Raw genomic sequence first — 25,244 nt, 5'->3', positions numbered from 1 at the left:
CAGTAAAATATGTTCATTTTAGAGACAAGCTGTAAACCTAGATACAGAGGGTTGATATGACAAACTGGATAAATAAGGTTGCCCATTCTGTGTGGATGAAGTGCTGTTGAAAGGTGCTGAATGTGTGTTAGTGGTCAAAGTACATGTACAGTTTCCACAAGGACCATTATTTATGTGTTCTTCTCCCTTTCAGTTCAAGCCACTTGGGCGTGTTGTCAAGAAAGGCATCAAGCGAAAAGCTCCCATTGATGTCAAGCCAAGGAAGAAGATTGTGGTCGAAGAGGACCTGTCTAATTGTGGCTCAATACATGGACTAAGGAGAAAATCAGCTCGCATTCAGGGCAAGGTTGGTAAATGATTGATTACCACGCTCATTGTGTGTTTTTCATCAGTCAGTGTTTCTCAGGGCCATCTGTGACATGGAACATCCTGTCTGAAGAAACGTTTCCCTTTGTTTCATTTGAAAGAACAGTTTTGGAGAAGGGAAGTAACTCTGTACAGTGACTTTTAGTGGTACGATAGTAAAAGAAAAATGTTTGTGTATCAAAATGTCATTTGTGAATGAACAGTTAACACGACCATGATCTTTAGTAATTCGATAGTAAAATTAAAAGTTTTATTTTACAAAATGTCATTTCAGAAAGATTACTTAAGGAGAAGGGAAGTAACTCTCTACAGACATTTTGTAGTTTTGAATAACATGGTTTAAAGTTTAATATTTCAAACTGTCTTTTTTGCGGTCTTCATGCTCATTTTGCTATCAAACTCACAGCTGGTTCCAGCTGATTAGGGATGGTAGGGGTGGTTTAAGCATTTGTTTGTCATACTGAAGAATTGGATTCCCATGGGTGCAACATGTGAAGCCCATTTCTATGTCCTCTGTCGTGATATTGCATAAATAAAGCTAAAATTGGCATTTAACTCAACTGATTACCCATTCTCTGTCAAACTGACCAGTGCGACATGAAGAACAATCAACCTTTCAATGATATTTTCTTTATGCCTGGCAGCAATCCTTATTTGTAATGGCCAGTGAACATCTGAGGTAGAATAGGTATTCAGCAGCCCATGCTTGCCACAATAGGTGACTGTTTGTCGTAAGAGGTGACAGACAGGATCAGGGGTCATGCTTGCTGAGGTCAATGCTCATGCTGTTGATCACTGGATTGTCAGGTCCAGACTTGATTATTCTCAGGCTGCCACCATATAGCTGTTTTATTGCTGACTGTGGCATAAAACTCATGCATTTGCAATTATGTGCAGGCGTAATATCACTGTCAAAATTCAGTTAGTAATTTGTCTCTGTGTATAGGTTCACACAGTATTCGTGTTAACGCAGAAACCTGCGTTTTTCACTCAAAACAGTAATACCTTAAAACAGCAACATATTAAAAATACAATAACTTATGAAATGCTTCAGGATTGTAATGAAAATTTCATGCGCAAAAGATATGGATTGGATGTTTAAAATTTTATCTCTGCATGCACTTGTACAAAGCCTCCATGAACACTGTTCACAGTCTGATTGCTGAACCATTAATATCTTTTGTTTGTATGTGTTAAGCCAGTGGGATCAGAGGAAGAATGGAGAAGTGTAGAGGAAGAGGAAGATGAATACAAGCCAAAGAGAATTCCCCCGAACAGGCCCAACTTTTATGGACCAGTACCAGGTAAGACCTTACACTCCTTATGTATTCAGTTTCAGGGTTGTCTAGGGTTGTTTAGAGTTAATAATGCTGTGCACATTTCGTAGACAACAGTTCGTCTCTATTACTCAAAATGGCATTCTGATGCTCCACTTTCTCAACAATTTCTGTATTCTTCCTTCTCAGACTCATGCTTTACTGGTTATCTCCCCTTTCTTTCAACAGTGGAAACCTTTGTTCTGTTGTTCTCTAATAAATAATAGAATGGAAATACAAAGAAGAAAGACAGATAAGCAATGACATATGAGTCTGGATAAGTTTCAAATATACTGATATATTGATATTTTATGCTTACCCGACTCATGGCATCAAGCCCTCACAACCACCCTACTATGACACATTGGATCTTACTGTAGATTCTTGTGTCGGGCTAACAATCAGAGTAGTATAGGGAATGATAGTTCTGGCTCACTTTCACAAAAAGTCTCTACAACGCCTTATTTACTAAATAAGACGTTGGTGGGCCCCTTAGCTCTTGCTACTATTACCCCTACTACAAAAAAGTTGGCGGTAATTACTGTGCCTTGGTAGGAGGTAACACTGTGCCGTACGGTACGATCAATAATTCTTCTCTTACAAACCCCCTACCCGGCCCACCCCTCAAGTAGTATAAGTTAGGTTCGTCGGCTTTCATATCCACTTTATCTATGTTGTAAGTTTTGACTGACCATATAGGATCGGTGGCTCGCTTACGGCTATCGCCCTCGTGTTCCCCTATGTTAGGTTTATATCGATGAAACAGTTTAACGTGAACCGCCTACGATCTCTTTGGTGTTCATAATAAAGGCTTGCTGGGCTTTTTGTATCCCCTGTTCTATGTACTTTTTTTTCTCGTCCTCGCTGATAGCAGACTTACGAGACTTGGACCGAATATCTTGTTTCATTCCGTTATATTTTTTGAGTTCAGATAGGATTGAACGAAACTCCTCTTCTGAGATCTTACTGTCAGAGAGTGCCGTGGAAATTCGCTCACTCACTGTGTTCAGCTTTGCTTCGGCCAGAACCCTGATCTCGTCGTGTTTCAATGCCTTACGATTAAGTCTGCGTGATACTAACTTAAGCGCCAACCCTACCAACCCTGTCACCCCAGCCGTTATTTCAATACCTAGCACTATAGGTGCAGCCACGATGGTAGCTAACAACCCAACACCTGCCGCCCCTAGTCCCATGCTGGTTGCCATAAGGGTAGTGTCAGCCCCGTCCACGATATTGAAAGCTCTATTGTACTTTTTACATAGTGCTTTCCGCGTGTCACGGTCTTGTTCTAGTTGGCGTTTCACATCACATAACTGTCTCAAGCGGAACCCATCTACGGTTTCCAGCGTCTTCGCTACTTCCTCTACGACTGGGTACAGACCCATCTATAATATATATTTTGAAAAATATTTTAATTGGGTTTCAGTTAATATTTCACGAATGAATTTGAAGCCTACAAGGGATAGATCATAATTAAGGATAATAGGTGTGAAGCCAATAGACTTTTCTGTTGTAATAAAAACCCCAGGGAGGCTTATTAAGCGGTTTATAGGACCCGTGGGGGCATCCCGTTGTATAACAATACGGCAATATTGACCTACGTGTTCGTTATACCAGTGTATTGTCAACCCGGGTAAAATTTGGCGTCCTTTCGAGGAGTTTTCCTGGTTAAAATACGTAAAGACGACTTCTATGATGATTGTGTAGAGGTAGTCTAGTTGATTAAGATGCTCCTTGGGTAAAAAAAACTTACTGCTAAATGTTAATTTACTTTCTGTGTCAGAACTTAACCTACTTTTTTCTCCAACATAAGACTCTATCGAGATTGTTGCGTTATTCTCCGTAATGAAATCCCCGGGCAAGGTACCGTTATTCCTAATCTTAGAGATGTACCCCCCTTTTTCTTCTTTTAATGTGATATAAGGTGAGGTGATTGTTAAGTTGATCATCCATTTAGGCTCTTTTAAATCTGATAACGACACCCGTCTGTACACGTTGTCTTTGAAGTGCAGGATGTAGAATTCATCTTCCTCACCAGGCTGATCGAATCCCTCCGTATCTCCTAGGTCGTTAAGCGTAGTGTTGGGATGATGACTGGTCATTATTATACTATTACGATATAATTTCCAACTGGTTTTCTGATAATAATTCAGGGGTTAACTTCATACCCATGAAGTGTATGTTGTCAGGCAGGAAGATATTGATTAGTGATATCTTGTTTTCCACGATCACGTTGACCCCCTGCAGACTGGTCTTGGAGTCGACACCCACCCGCACGTAAACGTTGCAAACTTGATACTGGTGTCGTTTCACCCACCCGAGTTTGATCCCCTTCACGATCTCGACATCATTCCCCGATGGTTCCCCTAGGTAGACTTTGATGATCAGTGTTGAGTTTGCCGGTAGATCCTCTAGTATAGTGACCACACCTTCGAATTCAGACACCAACTGCAATTTCACGTTTTGTATGGCTGGTTTACTCGATAGCATGTGGGCTGCTATAGTGTTGACTGGGCTGACGACTATGCTACGTCTCTGAGTTGGGACGTAAGCTACGAGCAGGGTTCCATTGTTCACGACTTTGTTTAGGTGGTTGTCTTTGTTATCAGTGAACACGTAGGGGGAGACGAGTCTAATATTGATAAACCAGTTGTTATCGGGTAACAACACCCACTTGTCATCTTCGGTGAAGACGAGCATATATGGTTTGTTTTGGACGACGGTAGTGCTCTCAACATCGTCTAAGTCGAACAGTTTACCCCCGAACGATGGGTATATTACCCAATTATTATCACCGGTGTTGACAAGGGCGTACTTAGTGTTGACTGTTGCTCTTGTGGTATCTACTATATCACTTAGGGTTCCACCGGAGGGGATTTCAACGCGTTTGTAAATGTTGTTTTTCAGTTGCAAGGCGTATGATTTACCATCTACTCCGGGAGCGTCGAAACCGTGTGTGTCTCCGAGGTCGGAGATCCCGATATTAACGCATTTTTTCACTCCGGGCCCTTGTGCGCTGGTCATTTTACATGAAGCGTTAAGCTGAGGTATCCTATATTTACAGGATTATGATTTATATCTAACACCGATATTGTCAGCTCAGGTATGTTGCCCTGGGTTAATCTCTTATACTGCCGTGGTGAAAACGACTCGGTTCTACCGTCGTTGAATTTCTCAGTTTTCACCGGCACTGCTCTCAGTATAGTGGAAGGGTGACCTCCTTGAATGTTGTACGTTGTGCTCACCTGATCGAGATGAATGTACAGCTCTCGGTACGGTACTAGGTCGGGTAACTTCGTGCCTGTGACGGTTGTTGTTGGTTTTATCTCGTCAGGAGACATACCGAGTATCCTCGCTAATGGTCGGCCGAGCCTCAAGGAGGTTCTTCCGTTGTTGATTAACACCACTGTACCGTTTGAATCGTTCATCTTGAGTTCGGCTCCCAGGGGTTTGAAGACCTCGTCGTTTAGAGAGCACACGCTGTAGTAGCCGTCAGTTATCTGGCTGCGAGTTCCACTGACGAACAGCTTATTGTTGCTGATATTAATGTTAGTCCATTGCGGTAGGTAGGTGATATCGCAGAGTGCGACTTCGAGTTGGCCTGACGTGTTATCGATCGCGTGCGTCAGCTGAACGGCCTCACCGCTCGTTATTCCTGGAAGTGTTATGTACATGTTAGAGTATATATGTTCATTATATAATAGTTTTAAAATGTATTCCCCTGGTGTGTTTTACCCTAAACTGGACGTAGATTTCTCCCCCATGAAGATCGTGGTTGCTCCTGGGTTGTATTTCAATGCCCAGCTTTTAGATGTGTTCGATAAGTATAAGCTTTCGGTGACTAACATCAAGGCAGTCCACGCTTGGTTCAACAACCCTATGCAGTTCTGGCAGAATCAATTCAACTTTGCCGTGTGGTGCGCTACAACGGGGTGTGGTGTGACATTGGCCGACACTCGGCGTGGACCGCTGAGTCAGTCTGTGTTCAAGTTCCACGTGTACTACCAGGTCAGACGTATCCTTAAAGAGATCAGCGCCCCCCTCCCACAGGACAAAGCGTGGGACGCAACAAACAACCCGTACGATAGACGGGTCTACGAACGTATTTGCAATGAATTCGAAATAAACCCGAAGACGGATTGGCGTTTGCCGGGGCCGAACCACGGGTTGGGTATTCCTTATGATGGCGCGCGACCAGTGAAAGAAGTCAGTGATGATTTACTGAAACGAGATATACTACGCCAGGACTTTGCTTTGTTGAGTAATGAATGGAGGGATGATCGTATGAACTTTAAAGGTGGTGTTGCTTTCACAGTCCAGAAAGTGGAGCAGTCAACCGCAGACGGGTGGAAAATGTTCATGCTGGACACGTCGAAAGGATTCACTCGTGCCGGGGTAGTCAGGTTGAACGACTCGATTCGAACGTACGTGTGGGCACTGTTGGGTGCGCAGTCGCAAACGCGTTCCAACATCATCGGTAAGGGAACTGCTTACGACGCTCAGAAACAGTTCGTTGCCAACGTTGAGGATGCTATTAATTCTCCAGTTGATCTCCCGCGGGCCATCGAACGCTACCAAAACGTGTTAGAATACGCCAGATCGAAAGTCAACTACGTGTTCGGCGTGGGGCTGTACATGTCTCCGAGTGATATGCAACTGAGAATAAAAAAAGTGGTGGGTTATAACAACAAAATAATCATAGCCACGGCGGACCAAAAGTTGGGTATCAACCCCGATATTAACACCCCCTATATCCCACACATCCCACCACGTGAAACGGGTATAGTGGAGCCACCCCCGGAGTCTAAAGTTCATGTGGGGGTACCCCCCACACACCCCCATATTCAGGCCTCCAATCACATCGATAATAAAACGGCCCTAGTGGTTGGTGGGGTAACTTTGGGACTTATTTGGTTAAAGATTTCTTAGCCGCTACGTACACCAGACCCGCCACGGCGACGATGGCTGCCCACATGTTTTGACTGAGCCACATGGCAGTTTTAGCCAGAGCGCTCAACAACCACGAGACGATGCTACCCAGGATGCCGGGAAGGGCTTCGGCGGCTTTACCAGCCAGTTTAGCTAGGCCTTCCCCGAGTTTTTTTATCCAGTCTTTAACACCACCGCTGGGAGTTCCCCCGCCGGCAGGTGTGGGGGTTCCCCCTGTCAGTGACACCACCAGGGTTGATATGATGAAACCCAATGCAGTCAGAATGCTGGCGATGGTGATCCCTTGCTCCCGGAACAATATCCGAATCCTGTTGGCTAAAGTTGTATCCTCATTCAGTATTCTATCGATTGTTTCCCGAATACGACTGATCTGGGATCGAAGCTGTTCACAATTCGAGGAAGCGGCTTCCAATCGTGTACGTCTCTCGTCTTCTAAATCACGTATTCGTTCATTGATACGACGCTTCATATCATCGTTTTCAGTTTCGTTGAGTTTGGTTTTTTCCCTAGCGATGTGCTCGTCGATTTCGTTCAGTTTAACCCATGTTGTTCACGAGTTCTCCACGCACGCGTTTCACGGCTTCGTCTAAGCCGCGCAGTTCCCTTACCGGAAAGTCAAACCCCGGTAACGGTTTGTCCCAGTAGGTGCTCAACAGTTTTTCTATGCTGTCCGAGGCTTCTGTAGCACGCTGTGGTGTCATTTCATCTCTAGTGGTGAGGTGGGATCTGGTAGCTTGCAGATCTTCTTTAACGGCCTTAGGTATTGCACCACCGTAATCATTCATGTTTAGATTTTTACGGATAAATTCGACACCATGGCGGCTGGCTAGAGTTGACAAGGCCAGTGGTTTTTTATTGCTCTTGTTAAAGAGGTCAACCCCTGGGTCAGACTTAAGGCGTAGAACACCCTTTGTATCAATAAAAAAATTCTTATGGTATCGACCCTGTGGTTCAACGTAGTTTTTATCTCTTCTTAAACTTTCGTAATAATCATTTACCGTTGTTTCCAAGAGTTCTTGGTTCAATGGTGAACTAGTAAATGAGGTCTCCTGCTCATCATCGAATGCCTGGGCACTAGCGCCCGGCATCTCCGTCATATCTATGTCTTCATCCATTAGTATTAAAAATACATTTCTTTTATATAACAATGTACGGCAGAAAATTAGATCCTTTCAGAAGATTGAGAGAGCCATTAGGAGCCAGAGCCGTGCGCCAGTCGGTGACCATCACCAACAATCCCAGCAAGATAGACCAGAATCAAACTCTGCTGGTTAGATTTCCAAACCTTGGTGAGAATGACCTCATTGTACCAGGCACTGTTCGACTGGCGTTCAATATCACGTTGACCTCCGACAACGACAAACGCGAGCTAGTGCGGAACGTGGGTCGAGCCATCATCAAGAAAACGACCGTCAAGATCAGCAGTAACGAGGTGCTGAGCATCGACGACAGCGACGTGTTTCACTGCTACAAGGATCTCTGGAAAAGCGAGAGAGAACGAGTCAATGATGTGTACCAGGGCATCAGCAAATCAACCCGGGCGCGCATAGGGTATGTCTTCACGCAAGACCAGCAAGACAAGCTATCGGACGGTGAAAAGGCCATCGCTCGAGCATACGGGAATCGATTCTGCGTGCCGCTCGACTTCGAGTTACTCACGGGACACGCGCCGTTTTACCAGGCCGCGCTGGGTGATAGGCTCGAATACGAGCTCACGTTTAACGACTATAGCAAAGTAGTGCGTACGCCGAACGGTGATGAGGCTAGTTATGCCATAGACAACATCTCTCTTGAGTTCGACATGGTCACTAGCCCGGAGCTGGCCAGGCAGGTTCGAAACCAGTACTCTGGGAAGATGGCCATCCTGTACGATCGCGTACTGAGGCATAGATCAGTCGTGCGAGATAAGAGCGACACTGTGTGGAATATCAACCTGAACGTGCCGGCGCGATCGATGAAAGGTATCCTGGTCGTCCCCGTGGAGGATAACGATCCATTCCGGAGGGACAGCGAGAAGTTTTTCAACCCCGAGATTGAAAAGGTGGAAGTGACCATCGAGGGCGTGCCCAACCAGCTGTTCAGTCATGGTATGAGACCACACCAGCAGTGGGATGAGATAAAAAAGCTACCAGTGGGGGACTACATAACAAAGGACCTGGACCTCGGCTCCGTGCAGATCGGTGAATACCTGACCACCAAGTACGCCCTATGGTTGGACATGCGATCCACGGATGATGATAAACTGCACGGTAGCGGGCGCCGTATAGATAACGGTAGCGAAGGGATAACCATCCAGATTACTAAGAAGGCTCAAACCGCTGGTAAGTTGAAATTATATCTGTACGTTATTATGGACGCGCAACTTAATATAGACAATGGGAGATTCGTGCAAGCCATCTACTGATGGGGGGTACCCCCCCACACCCCCCAACAATAAACAGTCCCCACTGCCCCACACCCCCCGGGGGTACCCACAACTACCCACTGACCCACACTGCGCTATAGTGTGCGGGCAGACTGGCTGTGGGAAGACCGTTTTCGTGTTGGATATGTTGGAGGGTTACTACAAGGATGTGTTCGATAACATCGTTATCATGTGCCCTACTCTGAGCATGAATAAAACGTACGCGCGACCTTGGGTGATGACGGACCCGGACGTACACAAAATCGACCCTGGAACACGCCTGCAGGACTGGTTGAAAGCTCTTCACGAGAAATTTAAAGGGGAACCGACGCTGTTCATACTGGACGACTGCAGCGCTAATCGCGAGATAACAAAAAAGAGAGACATGCTATCGTACCTGGCCTTCTCCGGCCGGCATGCAAATCACAGCGTCTGGGTGCTAACGCAGAAGTTCAACTCGGTGTTGAAAGACCTCAGGGAGCAGACGCGATGGGTGGCCTTATTTCACTGCAAGGACAGGGATTCGTTCGAGGAGTGTTTGAGAGAGAACGATGTGATGAGTAAATTAGAACGGGAACGGGTAAAGAAACAGCTCGCTGAAACTAAACACGCTAAGCTCGTGCTAAAGACCGACCAACCAGTAGCATATATAGTATGCTAAGCAAAGCTAAGCAAAGCTAAGCAAAGCTAAGCAAAGCTAAGCATATAGCTATGATATTTGAAGTATTTGTCGTGTGCAACTTAACCTTCATTTCTCTGTGTTTTGTCTGCATCGGGTATTATATAGTTAAAACTAAATCTTACTTGTTATATTATAAGATGGAGTGTGAGGAATTGCTCGAACAATTGTCGTTGGAGGGTTCCCCCACGCCGGCAGGCCCCACTGATGACAAGCGAGAGAAACTGGTGGCGTTGGCTGTTGGCGGCAAAGCCAAACATTACTTTGGAGACTACACTCCGGATAAAATTCACAAAATGTCAGCCGAAGAAATCGATAAGCTGTACGCTAGATACGAGTCCCGGCTCGGAGCAGAAATGACAAAGACAATAGGATCGGCTATGACCCAGATATACACCGGTATTGTATCACACTTCCTTCCCATTCCACCAGAGCGCCGACTTTACCTGTGGGAGGACCTCGAGAAAGACCCTTTTATCGAACACGCCGTGAGCTCTATCAGCTGCGGGCTGTACCACAAATATGGTATGTTGTTGGCTCCAGTGACGGCGGCGATTATCACGGCAAAACATTGTCAATTTGAGAGAAAGAATAATAATAATAGTATAGATGGATGCTGCACAGGAAACCCCAGTGGAGGAGACCCCACCCCCAACAGTGACGGTGGAGACCACTTCAACAGTAACCAGGCAGAAGAATCCTAAGAGAGTAGCTGCCGGTAAAAAACGGTGGTGTAACCAACATAAAGTGACCAACCCCCGACTGTTGTTGGCTGTAGGCGTAACTGCTGCCGTGGTTATAACATGGTTATATACACGTGAGGGAACTGAGGGAAACTCTGGGGGTACCCCCACGCCGCCAGCAGGCCCCACTATTGACCCGCATATCATGTTATAATTTTAATATTTTATATCATATACATAATGTCTGAGGGGAAAACGTTCGTCAACGACGCATACCACGCCACAGTGGTAGCCAGTCTAGCAGTAGGGTACGCTCGGTTGACTAAAATGGTGCTTAAACAACCAACTATCAAGCTAGATTTCAACCTGCAGGATATGGGTATGCTCATAATGAACCTTGGTATGGCGATGGCCACAAAAGACATCCTAGTAAAACAAGGAATAATACCTGATAATATAATGAAATAAATATAGGGATGGCCACGATAGCTATGATGGTCGGTGGGGCGTTAGTGAATGCCCTGGCATTTTCCGGGAGTAATTTCCTCTTCTCGAAACTACGAGATGATCACGCGGCTGAAATACAGGAAGAAAGGAAGCGGCACGATCTCGCTACTGAGAAATTACAAAGGGCACAGGCTGAGTACGCTAAAAAACGCCTTCAGAGGATCGATTTTATTAACGAACAACTCAAGCGTGAAAACCATGCCATTAAAACATTCAACGATGTCGATGAAGCAATGAAAGAATACTATCTACTAACTGGTAAACAATTGGAACCGCTCAATAAACCCACACTCGCTCAGTACTACACACCATCCAAGGGACAAATGAATCGTGAACTGGGCTTCATAGTGTTGGGTATAGCAGCTACTGCGTTGGTTGCGAAGCAATTAAATTAAAATACCTATATAAGTAAACATGAGACCCGCTCCATACCGATGCGAATATATACTTATGGGGAAGACCGAGGCCTGTGGTAGGAAATGCAGGAATCAGGGGTTCTGTTGTTTCCATATGGGAAGTCCTAACTACACGTGTTCTGTGTGTGGTATCGGGGTTAAAGGAAACTACTGTCTATGTAAAGCTCACGGAGCGAACGTAGTCAGACATCAACTCATCTACGAGAATAAAAAAGGCTACATAAAAGAACGTAGGCGACTGCTCAAGATAGCCACTTAAGGGTTACCTCCCCTTACTGTGAACCAATTAGACATTGGTTCTCTTAGGTGTAAACACTATGTCTACTGTGCGCGAGCTCAAGCGGGTCGCAAAACAGAGAGGTGTGATCGGGTATTCTAGAATGCGGAAGTCAGCATTGTTGAGATTACTAGGTTTAGAAGCCCCTCCTACGGTAAAACAATTAAAAGCTCAAGCAAAACAGCTTGGATACACGGGTTATTCAAACCTGGGGAGAGCCGGGTTAACCGCATTGTTATCACATGCCCCCGTAGCAAAACCTCCCACTGTAAAACAACTGAAAGCCGAGGCACACGATTTGGGTTTAGGCGGGTATTCCCGTATGAGAAAACCACAGCTTGTAGAATTATTACGACAGAATAGAGCTATTGACCTACAGTTCGTGCGCACTGAGCACGCCGTAGGCAATTATTTGAGAGGTTGGCGCATGCACGTTGATAGAAACATAGACATTACAGATATCAAGCCTCTGATAGCTGATAAGGTCAACCAGGAACTAAATAACCTAGGAAGTATCAAGTTTCAGATCACAGTGAAAATGTCGCTCGATAAGCAGGTTGGGAGTACCACTGAGTATGTTCAGCCTTACTTCCGAGGTAAACAAGAGGTCGTCACACATGCAGAGACCATTGACGCATCAATCGATACAAGTTTTCAGCAGATACGAGAATACCTAGAACGCTACACACACTTGGGGTCCGGGTGGGCTGTAGATAAAATCGATAATGTCTATCTAGACATAGCTAACTACGTGCCGTTCAGAGGCGGGTCATACCTAGCCTTGCCTCCCTACTATAGGAACAAACATGCCATAGTAAACGTTAAGAATAGAGGAAACGATTGCCTTAGGTTAGCTATCAGGTCAGCCTTATTTCCAGCTGGCAAGAATTCAGATAGGCTTTCTAGCTATCCCCAAGACGATGGGCTTAATTGGGATGGTATAGATGAACCCACCCCAATATCCCAGATCACTAAAGTAGAAAAACAGAATAATCTGGCTATAAATGTCTTTGGGCACGAAGGTAACACAACAATAGTACACAGGGTCAGCCCGGTGAAGGATCGCCAAGTTATCAATATATTCATGATCCAGCGAGGTGAAAAGTATCACTACACGTGGATAAAACATCTCAGCCGGTTGTTGCACGACCAGTCGAAACACGTTGGGGAAAAACACTTTTGTGTACGATGCCTACACGGTTTCAGTCGAGCTGATTTATTAGAATCCCACCGGGATGATTGTCAAGGTGTGGGGCAGACGGCCATACGAATCGACATGCCTAAGGAAGGTGAAAATATCCTAAAATTCAGTAACCACAAGAACCAAATGTCTGTACCTTATATTATATACGCCGACTTCGAAGCCTTAGTGGCTGCCGCCGGCGAGGCTCCCAGTGGTAGCTTCACCCACAAGACACAAGAGCATAAAGCCTGTTCGTTTGGATACATTGTCGTCCGTTGTGACGGGGAAACGAAAGCTCCGGTAGTGTATAGGGGGCCTGACGCGGCTGAAAGGTTTCTAAAGTGTTTGCAGGAGGAAGAAAAAATTATTAGGAATGCATTGTATAGAATCGCTCCCATGCGTATGACCCGAGTCGACAGGCTAGCTCACGCTAGTAGCACTAACTGTCACGTGTGCGACTCACCACTTAACGGTGATTCGGTGAGAGATCACTGCCACATAACTGGTAAGTATAGAGGCGCCGCTCACAGCGCGTGCAACCTCAAGCTTAAAATCAACCCTAGGACAATAAACATCCCCGTTGTCTTTCACAACTTGAGAGGGTACGACTCACACTTGATCATGCAGGCCATCGCGAAAATTGATGGTAATATAACGTGCATCCCCAACAACATGGAGAGATACATCTCCTTCAGCTTAAACGGACTTAGGTTCATTGACTCGTTTCAGTTCCTCCTGTCGTCACTCGACAGTCTGGTCAAGGCCAACAATACCTTCCCTATCACCGATCGATACACAGACGCCGAGACTAGACCCCTGCTTATGAGGAAGGGTGTGTACCCCTATGAGTACATGGATAGTTGGGCTAAGTTCACCGAGACCAGACTACCCCCTATTGACTGCTTTTATAGCAAGCTGAATGAGGCGTCCGTCTCACGAGATGATTACTCGCACGCGACTAACGTATGGAATAAACTGGGTTGTAAGAACCTGGGTGATTATCACGACCTGTACTTGAGGACAGATGTACTGCTGTTAGCCGACGTGTTTGAAACGTTTAGGCAGACATGTTTAAAGCAGTATAAACTCGATCCCGCATGGTATTACACCAGCCCAGGTCTGTCGTGGGACGCCTTGCTTAAAAAGACCGGAGTTAATTTGGAATTGCTCACAGATTACGACATGCACCTATTCATTGAGAAAGGTTTGCGAGGTGGGATTTCCATGGCATCCAAACGATACGCGAAAGCAAATAATCAATACGTGAAAGGTTACGATCCTAACAAACCAACCAATCACATTCTCTACCTCGACGCAAACAACCTGTACGGCTGGGCCATGAGTCAGTATCTACCTACAGGGGGATTCGAATGGGTACCCCACGTTGATGTTATGGGGGTTGCACCAGATTCGAACAAAGGTTATATCCTCGAGGTTGACTTAGAGTATCCCAAGGAATTACACACATCGCACAACAGCTACCCCCTGGCCCCCGAACGTATGAGGGTTAACCCAGACTGGATGTCTGAGTACCAACATAACTTGTCAGGTGGGCGTGTGACAGACGTTGAAAAACTCGTGCCTAACTTAATGAATAAGACCAAGTACATCGTTCACTATCGCAACCTACAGCTGTACCTGTCGTTGGGTATGAGGCTGACCAAAATACACAGGGTGCTCATGTTCGACCAGAGCCCATGGATGGAGCCCTACATCAGAATGAACACAGACCTACGAAAAAAAGCCACCAGTGATTTTGAGAAAAATCTCTACAAGCTCATGAACAACTCGGTGTTTGGTAAGACTATGGAGAACCTGAGGAAACGCGTGACCGTGAAGCTGGTTAGATCTAGTGAGGAAGACAAGCTCAGGAAATTGATAGCCAGTCCGGCATTCAACCGTAATAAAATATTTACAGACAACCTGGTTGCCATACACATGAAGAAAAGCCACATAAAATTCAACCGGCCTGTTTACGTGGGGATGAGCATCCTCGATTTATCCAAACACCTGATGTACGACTTTTACTACAACGAGCTCAAGAAACAGTACGGCGACAGGTGTGAAGTACTGTACACTGACACGGATTCCCTGCTGATGGAGATTCGAACCGAGGACGTGTACGAGGACATGAAAAAACACCTTGATTTATACGACACCAGCGATTACCCTAAGACCCATGCCATACACAGTACTGTAAATAAAAAGGTCCTAGGTAAGATGAAGGACGAGTGTGCTGGCACGCCCATAGCCGAGTACATAGGGTTGAGACCTAAGATGTACTCCATACTGAAAGCCGACAATAGTGAGATCCGGAAGGCTAAGGGGGTTAAGAAGTATGTGGTGAAACAACACATCAAACACGCCAGATTCAAGGAAGCCCTGTTCAAGACCCGTACCTTTAGACATAAAATGAACACACTTAGAAGTGATGGGCATAAGATATACGGACTGACTATAAACAAGACGTCCCTGTCGCCTATGGACACGAAACGTTGGATAGCTATTGATGGAATAAACACATACGCGTATGGACATGAAAAAATTTGAGGCTATTTACTACAGCCCGCGTGGGTACTGGAAAGGAGCTAACGCAGTAGATAAGCTAGCTAAACTAGCGCGAGTACCCCCGGAGGAAGCCAAAGCGTGGCTTGAAAAACAAGCCCTGTGGCAGATCTATTTACCGGCACCACGCTACGTGCCTAGAAGGAGGTTCGGTATTAACATACCTAATAGCATTCACCAGGCAGACCTACTGTTCCTACCCCACGATAAGAGGTACAAGTATGCCTTAACCGTAGTGGATGTAGCCAGTCGTTACAAGGAAGCCGAACCCTTGACCACGAAAGATTCGGCCCAGGTAGCCAGAGGATTTGAACGTATATACAAACGCAGCCCACTGACGTGGCCAACAGAGCTGCAAGTTGACCCCGGACGGGAGTTCATGGGTGCCGTGTCACAACTGCTAGCCAAACACGATACAAAGGTCAGGCGTGGCACGGCCGGAGCCCATCGCAGCCAAGCCATAGTGGAGAGATTTAATAGGACTTTGGCTGAGCGCTTGTTCGGCTATCAGTATGCTAGGGAGATGACCACCCCTGGAAAACGATCGACTGAATGGGTCACGAGGTTACCCAAGGTGGTGTCGGCAATCAACCATGAAGTCACCCGTCTCACCGGTAAGAAACCGGCAGACGCTATCAAACTAAAATCAGTAGTTGCAGAGTCGGCCGCTCCATTGCGTGGGAAGGAGAAACAGATACCAGATAGGGCTCTAGTGAGGTATCTATACCAGCCGGGGGAACACGAGGGCGATAGCCGTAAGCGAGCCACCGATCCTATATGGTCAGTCAAAACTTACAACATAGATAAAGTGGATATGAAAGCCGACGAACCTAACTTATACTACTTGAGGGGTGGGCCGGGTAGGGGGTTTGTAAGAGAAGAATTATTGATCGTACCGTACGGCACAGTGTTACCTCCTACCAAGGCACAGTAATTACCGCCAACTTTTTTGTAGTAGGGGTAATAGTAGCAAGAGCTAAGGGGCCCACCAACGTCTTATTTAGTAAATAAGGCGTTGTAGAGACTTTTTGTGAAAGTGAGCCAGAACTATCATTCCCTATACTACTATCAGAGAGAGTGATGAGCATGGCAGGTCATGTGACCAATTTTACTGGGAAAGCTGGGAGGTAACGGAAAGGTGTGATTTTACGTCCAATTCAAAAGAAGGGAACTGCAGGGGATTTCAAGTGTTCCACTATCTTTGCATAGAGAGAGGAGATAATCCTAGTAAGCATGAGTCAGGATAAGTATAACATATTAATTTTATTCAGAGAATTACATTTTTATTGCAAAAATTACACTTTGGTGTGTTCTTGATAAACTCACATCTTGAGTTCCTTTTTGTTTAATTTGTTCCTCTTTGGTTCCTGTAGGTGTGGAAATCGGGACTGTATGGAACTACAGGATTGACTGCAGTAGAGATGGTGTCCACAGGTGTGTGGTGGTTGACTGAATCTCACTGGGGTGGAATACCTGTACATGAGTGAACATCTGAGGACAACTCCATATGTCATCAAGTGATCTTCACCATTCAGTGTTTGAAGTACATAAATGTGCCAGTTGCCCGTCAGGGCCTGCTTCCACCTTCAGGCTTGAAAATCTGCAGGCCCTGAATGAGATATGCAGGCCCATTTTGTTCAATTAAATGTTTAATCAAATAAAAAAAACCAAATACACTACACTGTACACAGTTTCAACAAAAGATGTTTTTTTCTTTAGACAACTGTTGTATAGCTTGAATAGTATTGAGTTAAAAACATCAACAAATTTAATTTGCATTTATAATTTCATTCATTCGTCTTTATGGCATAAAGCAAATTTTCATTTGACATGGTCCCTAGTATGGTATGGTGATCTACCTTCAGTTGTTGGTAATCTATATGATCTGTTTTTTATACTGTATTATCTTTCATAGTTCAGATTTTCATACTAGTTTTGCCTATCTAACTCTGATATTTTAAGTTATTTTTCCATGGCTGAAGTTCATCTGGTCGGACTTAAAATCTGAACTCACCCCCTCACTCAGTTGACATCATAAGCTTCTCAGTGCTTTAACTATTGTAATTATCATCATAAAACTTGTGCCCCCAGACCAACTGTTGCTGGTATCCACCGTGGCGAAGAAGGGGCGTATTCTGTAGCCCTGTCTGGGGGATATGACGACAATATTGACCTTGGTGAATGTTTCACCTACACAGGAGAAGGTAATCCCAAATGCATGTACATACTTTGGATTTTGAAATGTGTCCTGTTAACCCATGAAGGTTACAAGAGACAGTTAAGTAGTTTGGTACCGAAAATTAAATATAAGGCTCATTTCCTGTGATAATTCTAAGTAATGGGAAGTAATTTTTGAGCTTGTTTCCTGTGATAATTCTAAGTAATGGGAAGTTACAAATAAGTTGGATTCTGTGATACTCATAAAAACTGGAAACTAATGTTTTACTAGGGTTGTAACTGAGTTCAGTGACTTGTTCAGTTTATGAATTGAATTATTCCAGGTGGCCGAGATCTGAAAGGAACAGCATCTAATCCAAAGGTTGGTATGTCGTTGAAAAAGGGGTTTTCAACATACAGCATTTTGTTCCAAGTTACCTTTTGGGGCTGTCTTATTCCAGTTTAAGTTTATTTTTTAACAAAATTTGCAATAAGTCTTGCTAAGTGAGTATTTCCATCATTGCTGCAGATATATAGCTTCACTTTGATCTTGTCGCTGTATTAGTTATGGCACAACTGTAAGGAGGTTACAAGGAAGAGCTTTGAATTTTATAAAAACTTTATTAGGATCTGTCATGTTAACAATATCTAGGTGCTATGAGCATGTGGTCTTGAACAGGAAGTGAGGTGAGAGTGATATGCGCTTAATCTGTACTGCAAACCTTCACCTAATAATATTAATAATACTCTGTTTAGTGGGCCTAAGTTGGCCAAGATATACATATGTTGTCACAACAATGTTATAGGATGAGATTTTGTCACATATTTTTGCTATTGCAACTTACACATAAGCCATGAGATTTCACTCAGAAGTGATTTATCCACAGAACCTGCGAACAGCTCCGCAGTCTAAAGACCAGACCTTGACCAATGGTAACCTGGCATTGTCCAAGAATTGTGAGAACGGAAATCCAGTCAGGGTTATTAGAGGCTATAAACTGGACAGTCCGTTTGCGCCTGAAGAAGGCTACAGATACGATGGTGAGTAATGTCAGAGTTAGTCTGCATCATTGTATTTAGATATTGTTTTTTTTACGTAAATGTGTTGCAGGGAATTTACTGTTTGCTTGACACTATGTCTGGCCACATGCTTGTTTTTCCATAGGTTGATTTTGACCCTTCACCATAAAATATTGTTACCCCTTCCCCTAACATAAAATTTAGAAAAATTAAAAAAAAAACAATTAAACTTTCCATTTTGTAGCACCCACCAGTGACTTTTTCACTCGCACCCATCCACCATCCGTTTCCACCACCCACTCTCCCAGTGTTCTTTTGTCTCACCCATCCACCTTTGATGGATGCCCTTGACTGTCTCTCCTCCAGGAATCTACACCGTGGAGAAGTTCTGGAACACAACAGGCCTTTCTGGGTTTGGAGTTTGGAAGTTTGCCCTGCGTCGCTGCAAGGATCAGGCTCCGCCACCATGGGATGTGATTCAAGTATGTCACAGTTATAATAGACCAGAAACCTGTGAGGGTTAGAATTAGTCTTCAGCAACCGGGTTAGAATTGATCTTCAGCAACCAGGTTAGAATAGGTCTTCAGCAACCGGGTTAGAATTGATCTTCAGCAACCGGGTTAGAATAGGTCTTCAGCTACCGGGTTAGAATATGTCTTCTTTTCATTCACACCCATGTTTGTCGTAAGAGGCAACTGACAGAAGTGGGTGGTCAGACTCGCTGACTTGGTTGACTTGGTTGCAGGGGTTAAAAAATCTCATGCTTGATGCCCAGGTCAAGTTAGTTTTCATTTTGGGCAGTCAGTTATTGGTATCTTACTTGTCCGTGGACTAAGAGGAAATTTCCACATATGGTTTCAAAGCGTAAATAAACTTGGATTCCATTTCATATCGGCTCAAAATGTGGCCACTGAATTTCATGATGATAATAAAGTCTTTCTTTGCTACTTATAACTTTTTAAGAAAAAGTCCAGTAAGCATTGACATCAAATTCCATCTTTATTTATCACATAATAATGTCATCATCATGATTATGCTATAAATTCAGGGTAAGTGGAAAATTAGTCAGTTTACTTTCTTAAAGTTGTAAACAAAATAATGAGGCCCCTGGACACATGTCATCATATCCCAATGGGATAGATTGTTGCTCATGCTGTTGATCACTGGATTGTCTGGTCCAGATTTTGTTATTCTGTATGAATTGTTACATATAGATGGAATATTGCTGAGGGCAGCGCTTATCAACACAACAACCAAACCAAGCCATAGAGTACAAGAACTTTGTGTTTAAACATACAAAAAGTTAGTCTGCGGTATTCATATGTCTTGTGTGATGTAAAAGTGGACTAAACTCAACTACAGCCTATTTTGCTTGTTCAACATTCGTGTTCTGTAGTACGCAGCTCTGCTTGTATGTTGCTATCTGGTGGAAATTACATCCCATTGGTTTAACATTGTTGATGGATTCTTAAAACATTTTACACACAGAGCTCCAAATAAATCTTCAAGCAATTGGGTATTTACACCCATGTCTGCTTATGTATGTGTAAGGACGGGGTTTTTTTAGGAAAAACTAGCATATTGTATACTAGCACTAGTTTGAAGAATGGGGTACTTTTATAAAGAGTTTCTTAATCCTATTTGGATGTTTAACACTTAATTATATAAATATAAATGCTTCTCAATTCCTGTGTAGCCAGATAGTTGGCAACCATTTTCAAACACAGCGTGAAAGTCATGTGACTACTACAGTTAACTTCAGACAGTGGCTGCGGCCATAATAATGTATGTATATATAGGCATCACAACATTTGCTAACACTGTTGTAGAGTTTGTGCGCCACAAACAGTTGCCCTACACAAGCCAGTTTAGTTCATTGTGTAATTTACACAAGGTATTATAGCCTGAATGGGTTTCAAGTGATTCTTATGTGTTTTCAGTACTCCCATATTTGTACTTTAGAGAGTAAATGTGCTTTTATTGAGTGAAATACGCAAATATGCACCTTATCAGGAGCACTGCACACATTTTATTCAGTGATCTAAGTCTTTTTTTTAACAATATCTTTAATTTTCAAACAAAATATGCATTTGCTAAAAATTAAAAGTATTTAGAAATAATACATTTTTAACCATTCCTGCAGTAGAGCAGGAAAAGTGTTAAAAATATATTTAGATTCTACTAAATTTTTAGCTAATCTTAGACTACTTACTCTTTTCCTAAGTAGTGCAGGATAGGTATGCATATACAGTCGTCCCTCACAATAACGCGCTCCGCGATACCGCGGATTCGGTTAAACCGGCGGGTAATCCGTGGCTCTCATAAAAAGGTTGTACTGCGATCACACCCCTTCACGAAATCGAAAATAGCTCATCAACAAATCAGCTGCTGCACTCTTATAACTTAGTGAAATTCAGTGCGGATGGCAACTTACAGTGTTTATCGTACATATCCACATTGCAGAAAACTCGCATTATAAACTAACCAGATAGCAATGTAAAATAGTCTGTTACAATAACAGCTTAATATGTAAAATATTCTGATAATGGAATAGAAGTTCTTTGATGTAATATTATCGGATCGTTTTTACCTGAATCGCCGGTACATTGGACCTAAACATCTGTGCACAGCTGATCGCTATTTCCGGCTTAGTTGAATAACAACAAAGATGTATATCCACGTGAATATACGTCTTTGATAACAGGTAGTGATTTTTTATTGCAAAGTTTCCCGTACATATATATATATTTTCATTTTCAAAGTGTGTTTATTTTCACCTTCAACGATACAATATATTTTTACTGGACCCAATTCACGAAACAGCAGTTTTGTTATGTCTTTGGAATACTAGTATACGATCTAACTCGGCCTTTGTTCCACATAATGTAATAGGTACTATAACGCGGATGTCTAATAACGCGGGGGGTCATTCGTGGACCCCAAGACCTGCGTTATGCGAGAGATGACTGACTGTATAAAGAAATATTTAGAATTCACTGAATTTGTTCCAAAGTGATTTCAGTGCTTGTTGATATTTTGTGTTGCAGAAGGATGATTCTCCAAAGAAAACCAAAATGGTCAGTGATGCTGAAGAAAGTGCTAAGGGAGCTAACTCCAGTGAAAACTCACCAAACCATAAAGTTGATGAAAACAATGACACAGAACAGAATGAATCATCTGAAACAGGAGGAGCAGAAGAGAAAGAGGTTGAGGAATCTACAGCGGCAAAAGAAGAGGCAGTAAAATCTACTGCAGAGGACCCTGCTCATGAAAAAGAACAATCTCTTCAAGGGAAAGAAAAATCTTTGCAAGAGAAAGACCAAGACACAACAGAAGAAGAATCTGCACCAAAAGGTCCAACGAAAGAAAAGGAAGATACCTTAAAATCTAAGGATACTGAGACGAAATCATCCCAGGATGAAAATAACAACCTTGGAAAGGCTGACAGGGACAATGTGAAGAAGCTTGTCAGAGAGCTGAGTGATTCTGGCATTGAATCTGATGCCAGTGGCATTGAGTCATCTCAGTCATCATCCGCAAGTGTGTAGTCCGGGTGCTTCTCCAACACCTTCTTGTTTAAGTTCTGTTTGGAATACTTCAACGTGTTCACAGATTGCTTTTGTTGGTGACAGTTTTGTGCTTCTTTTGCCAGACTAAGAGTACTGCTTTATCATTAAGGTTTTCTCTGTGCTGGTCAAGGATTTGAATTGCTTTAAATTTTCTGCTGATCTTTAAAATTCATGACAGAAAGGAAAATGAAATGACAGAATGATGTCTCTTTGATGAAAATGAAATGTTTGCTTTCAGACCTATTTAAACATTTTTCATAAGGACTGAAATCAGCCCAGGATTCATAATAAAAATAAAAATTTGAGGTTCAAACAATTTACAAAGATAATTGATTTTCAACTAATAATTATTTTTTCAGGGATATGCCTCCAAGTCTGATTTCCTAAGATTTATCATGTGTACCCTCAAATCGGTTAGAAATCATTAAGTTACATTTATTACCTAAGGCACTGAATTGTGTGGTTTGGATTAGTGATTTTATTGCATCATAAGTGACACAGCTTTGATTTTTAAGTGTAATTTCACTTCACACTGTGTCATATATGCAGGGTTTCTGCATCAAGGGGAACCCTGGTCTCCATGGCAAGAAGTTTGACGTCAGGGGAAATTGGTGGGAGTGCACTCTCCATGGAGCAGAACTTAAAAACCTTTCAGTAGTCTCCTTCCACTTTGCTATTTACATGTTATAACTAGTAGACATATTCCTGAAGAGTATTTTGCCATTGTGGACATGTTGATGACTTCATCTTGTTTAAAGTTCGATCTTGAGGTCCGATGCAGCTTGATTAATTCTGTTTCGTCTATGGCAAGGAAAGACAGCCACTTGTGATATTAATCACTGATTTTACAGCTACTGAGCGTGGTTAGTCGAAAACAAAAAACATTCTATCTTTCATTCTCTATTGTGGTTTTTATTCACTTATTCGTTCAATGAAATATGTCATCAGTGCTCATCAACACTAGTCAAATCATATCATGTAAATTGTATTTGAGAACATTTGAAAAAAGTGTTTATTTTTATGTTGGTTTTTGTGTATGAATGAATTTTATTGTGTCCCATTTTATGGATAAAACTAAATGATTGATCTTGTTGAATCTGGTTTAGAGAGAATTTCCTTTTTTGGCTACACAAACCACTGGAACACATACACTACCCATGAAAAGTTTACACTCACTTAAAACACTCACTTTAAGTTACGTACATATTCATATGGTAACATCATCCTGATATGGCTGAGATGTTGCCAGTGTGAAGTTATATATTAACTCACTGACTCATATGCTTACATTGAGGTTGAATTTCGCCACAGACATGGGGGAATCAAATGCAGATTTTCTGCAGATACACTGCATGAGGATCATGCATCAAACTACTGAAAATATGTGCAAGTATTTTGCATGTGAACAGCTGCATTTTGGTGAAAAGTTTTGTTGAGAATTCACGAAGTTTCGTCATTTCTTGAACACATACAATAATCTTTTTAACGGTACCAATTCGCTTTAGAATATATGGGTTCATCTGTAAACAGTAGCAATAAACAGTATGGAATATTTTGCAGAATCAAGTTTAAAACAGCTGGCTGAAGTAGGTGGTCATGATAACACAAGTGAGTCTAGACATTTTATGGGTAGTATATATATATATGAGGATGGCAGTATAGCTTTTAGAGTAGATCTTTACATGACTTACGGTATAGATTTGTTGTTTTCCACTGATTTGCAAATATAGGACCATAGTTGGAACTCTATGGATTGTTAAAAACGACATTGCCCAAATATATATTAATTTGCACAATGCAAATTGTAGTATTCTCCACTCACTTTTGTGGGTGTAGAAGATGTAGAACCAAAGCCATTTATAGATATTTCAAAAGAAAAAAAAATAAAAATCTTTAAATATGCTATTACTCTTATGCAAATTATTAAATTTTTTGGTCACATCTCCCCCCTCTGATGCAGTGTTGTCATGCAGTCCTAAATGGTGGCTTTAGTCTCCAACGAAGCCAGTGTGCCATGATATAACTTGGTGGCTTTAGTCTCATACCAAGCCAATGTGCCATGATATAACTTGGTGGCTTTAGTCTCATACTAAGCCAATGTTCCATGATATAACTTGGTGGCTTTAGTCTCATACTAAGCCAATGTTCCATGATATAACTTGGTGGCTTTAGTCTCATACTAAGCCAATGTTCCATGATATAACTTGGTGGCTTTAGTCTCATACTAAGCCAATGTACCATGATATAACTTGGTGGCTTTAGTCTCATACTAAGCCAATGTACCATGATATAACTTGGTGGCTTTAGTCTCATACTAAGCCAGTGTACCATGATATAACTTGGTGGCTTTAGTCTCATACTAAGCCAATGTACCATGATATAACTTGGTGGCTTTAGTCTCATACTAAGCCAATGTTCCATGATATAACTTGGTGGCTTTAGTCTCATACTAAGCCAATGTACCATGATATAACTTGGTGGCTTTAGTCTCCTACTAAGCCAGTGTGTTATGATATAACTTGGAGGCTTTCCTTTCATATTGAGCCAACACACCATGATATAAATTGGTGGGCTTTCCCCTACAGTTAAGCCAACACAGCATTGCACAACCTGGTGGGCTCTCCTCTTGTATTTAGCCAACACACCATGACATAAATTGGTGGGCTTTCCTCTTGTATTAAGTTGACACACCATGGCACAACCTGGTGGGGTTTCCTGTCATTAAGCCACCACACCATGATACATCCAGGTGGGCTTTCCTCTCATATTTAGCCACCACACCATGATACATCCAGGTGGGCTTTCCTCTCATATTTAGCCAACACACCATGATACATCCAGGTGGGCTTTCCTGTCATTTAGCCACCACTCCATGATACATCCAGGTGGGATTTCCTGTCATTTAGCCATCACACCATGATACAGCCAGGTGGGATTTCCTGTCATTTACCCACCACACCTTGAGACATCCAGGTGGGATTTCCTGTCATTTACCCACCACACCTTGAGACATCCAGGTGGGATTTCCTGTCATTTACCCACCACACCTTGAGACATCCAGGTGGGATTTCCTGTCATTTACCCACCACACCATGATACAGCCAGGTGGGTTTTTCTGTTATTTAGCCACCACACCATGATACAGCCAGGTG

At 43.0% G+C, this 25,244-nt stretch overlaps 1 protein-coding gene across 1 annotated transcript in view; it reads left to right on the top strand.

Annotated features, from left to right (window-relative positions):
• LOC137267942 (uncharacterized) overlaps positions 1-23,995 on the top strand; it is a 30,650-nt gene extending 6,655 nt beyond the window's left edge. The window contains exons 2-9 of the mRNA XM_067802394.1: positions 194-346; positions 1,565-1,670; positions 16,720-16,780; positions 17,438-17,550; positions 17,848-17,885; positions 18,391-18,544; positions 18,890-19,005; positions 21,571-23,995. Of these exons, the coding sequence (XP_067658495.1) occupies positions 194-346; positions 1,565-1,670; positions 16,720-16,780; positions 17,438-17,550; positions 17,848-17,885; positions 18,391-18,544; positions 18,890-19,005; positions 21,571-22,071 (1,242 nt within the window). The 3' untranslated portion in view covers positions 22,072-23,995. The remainder of the gene's footprint in view (positions 1-193; positions 347-1,564; positions 1,671-16,719; positions 16,781-17,437; positions 17,551-17,847; positions 17,886-18,390; positions 18,545-18,889; positions 19,006-21,570) is intronic.
• Positions 23,996-25,244: the final 1,249 nt, after the last annotated feature.

The sequence above is a fragment of the Haliotis asinina genome, chromosome 16 (genome assembly GCF_037392515.1).
Source record: "Haliotis asinina isolate JCU_RB_2024 chromosome 16, JCU_Hal_asi_v2, whole genome shotgun sequence".
Lineage (NCBI taxonomy): Eukaryota > Metazoa > Mollusca > Gastropoda > Lepetellida > Haliotidae > Haliotis > Haliotis asinina.
Note: the sequence above shows the minus strand (reverse complement) of the source record. Positions and strands in the feature narration are given on the sequence as shown.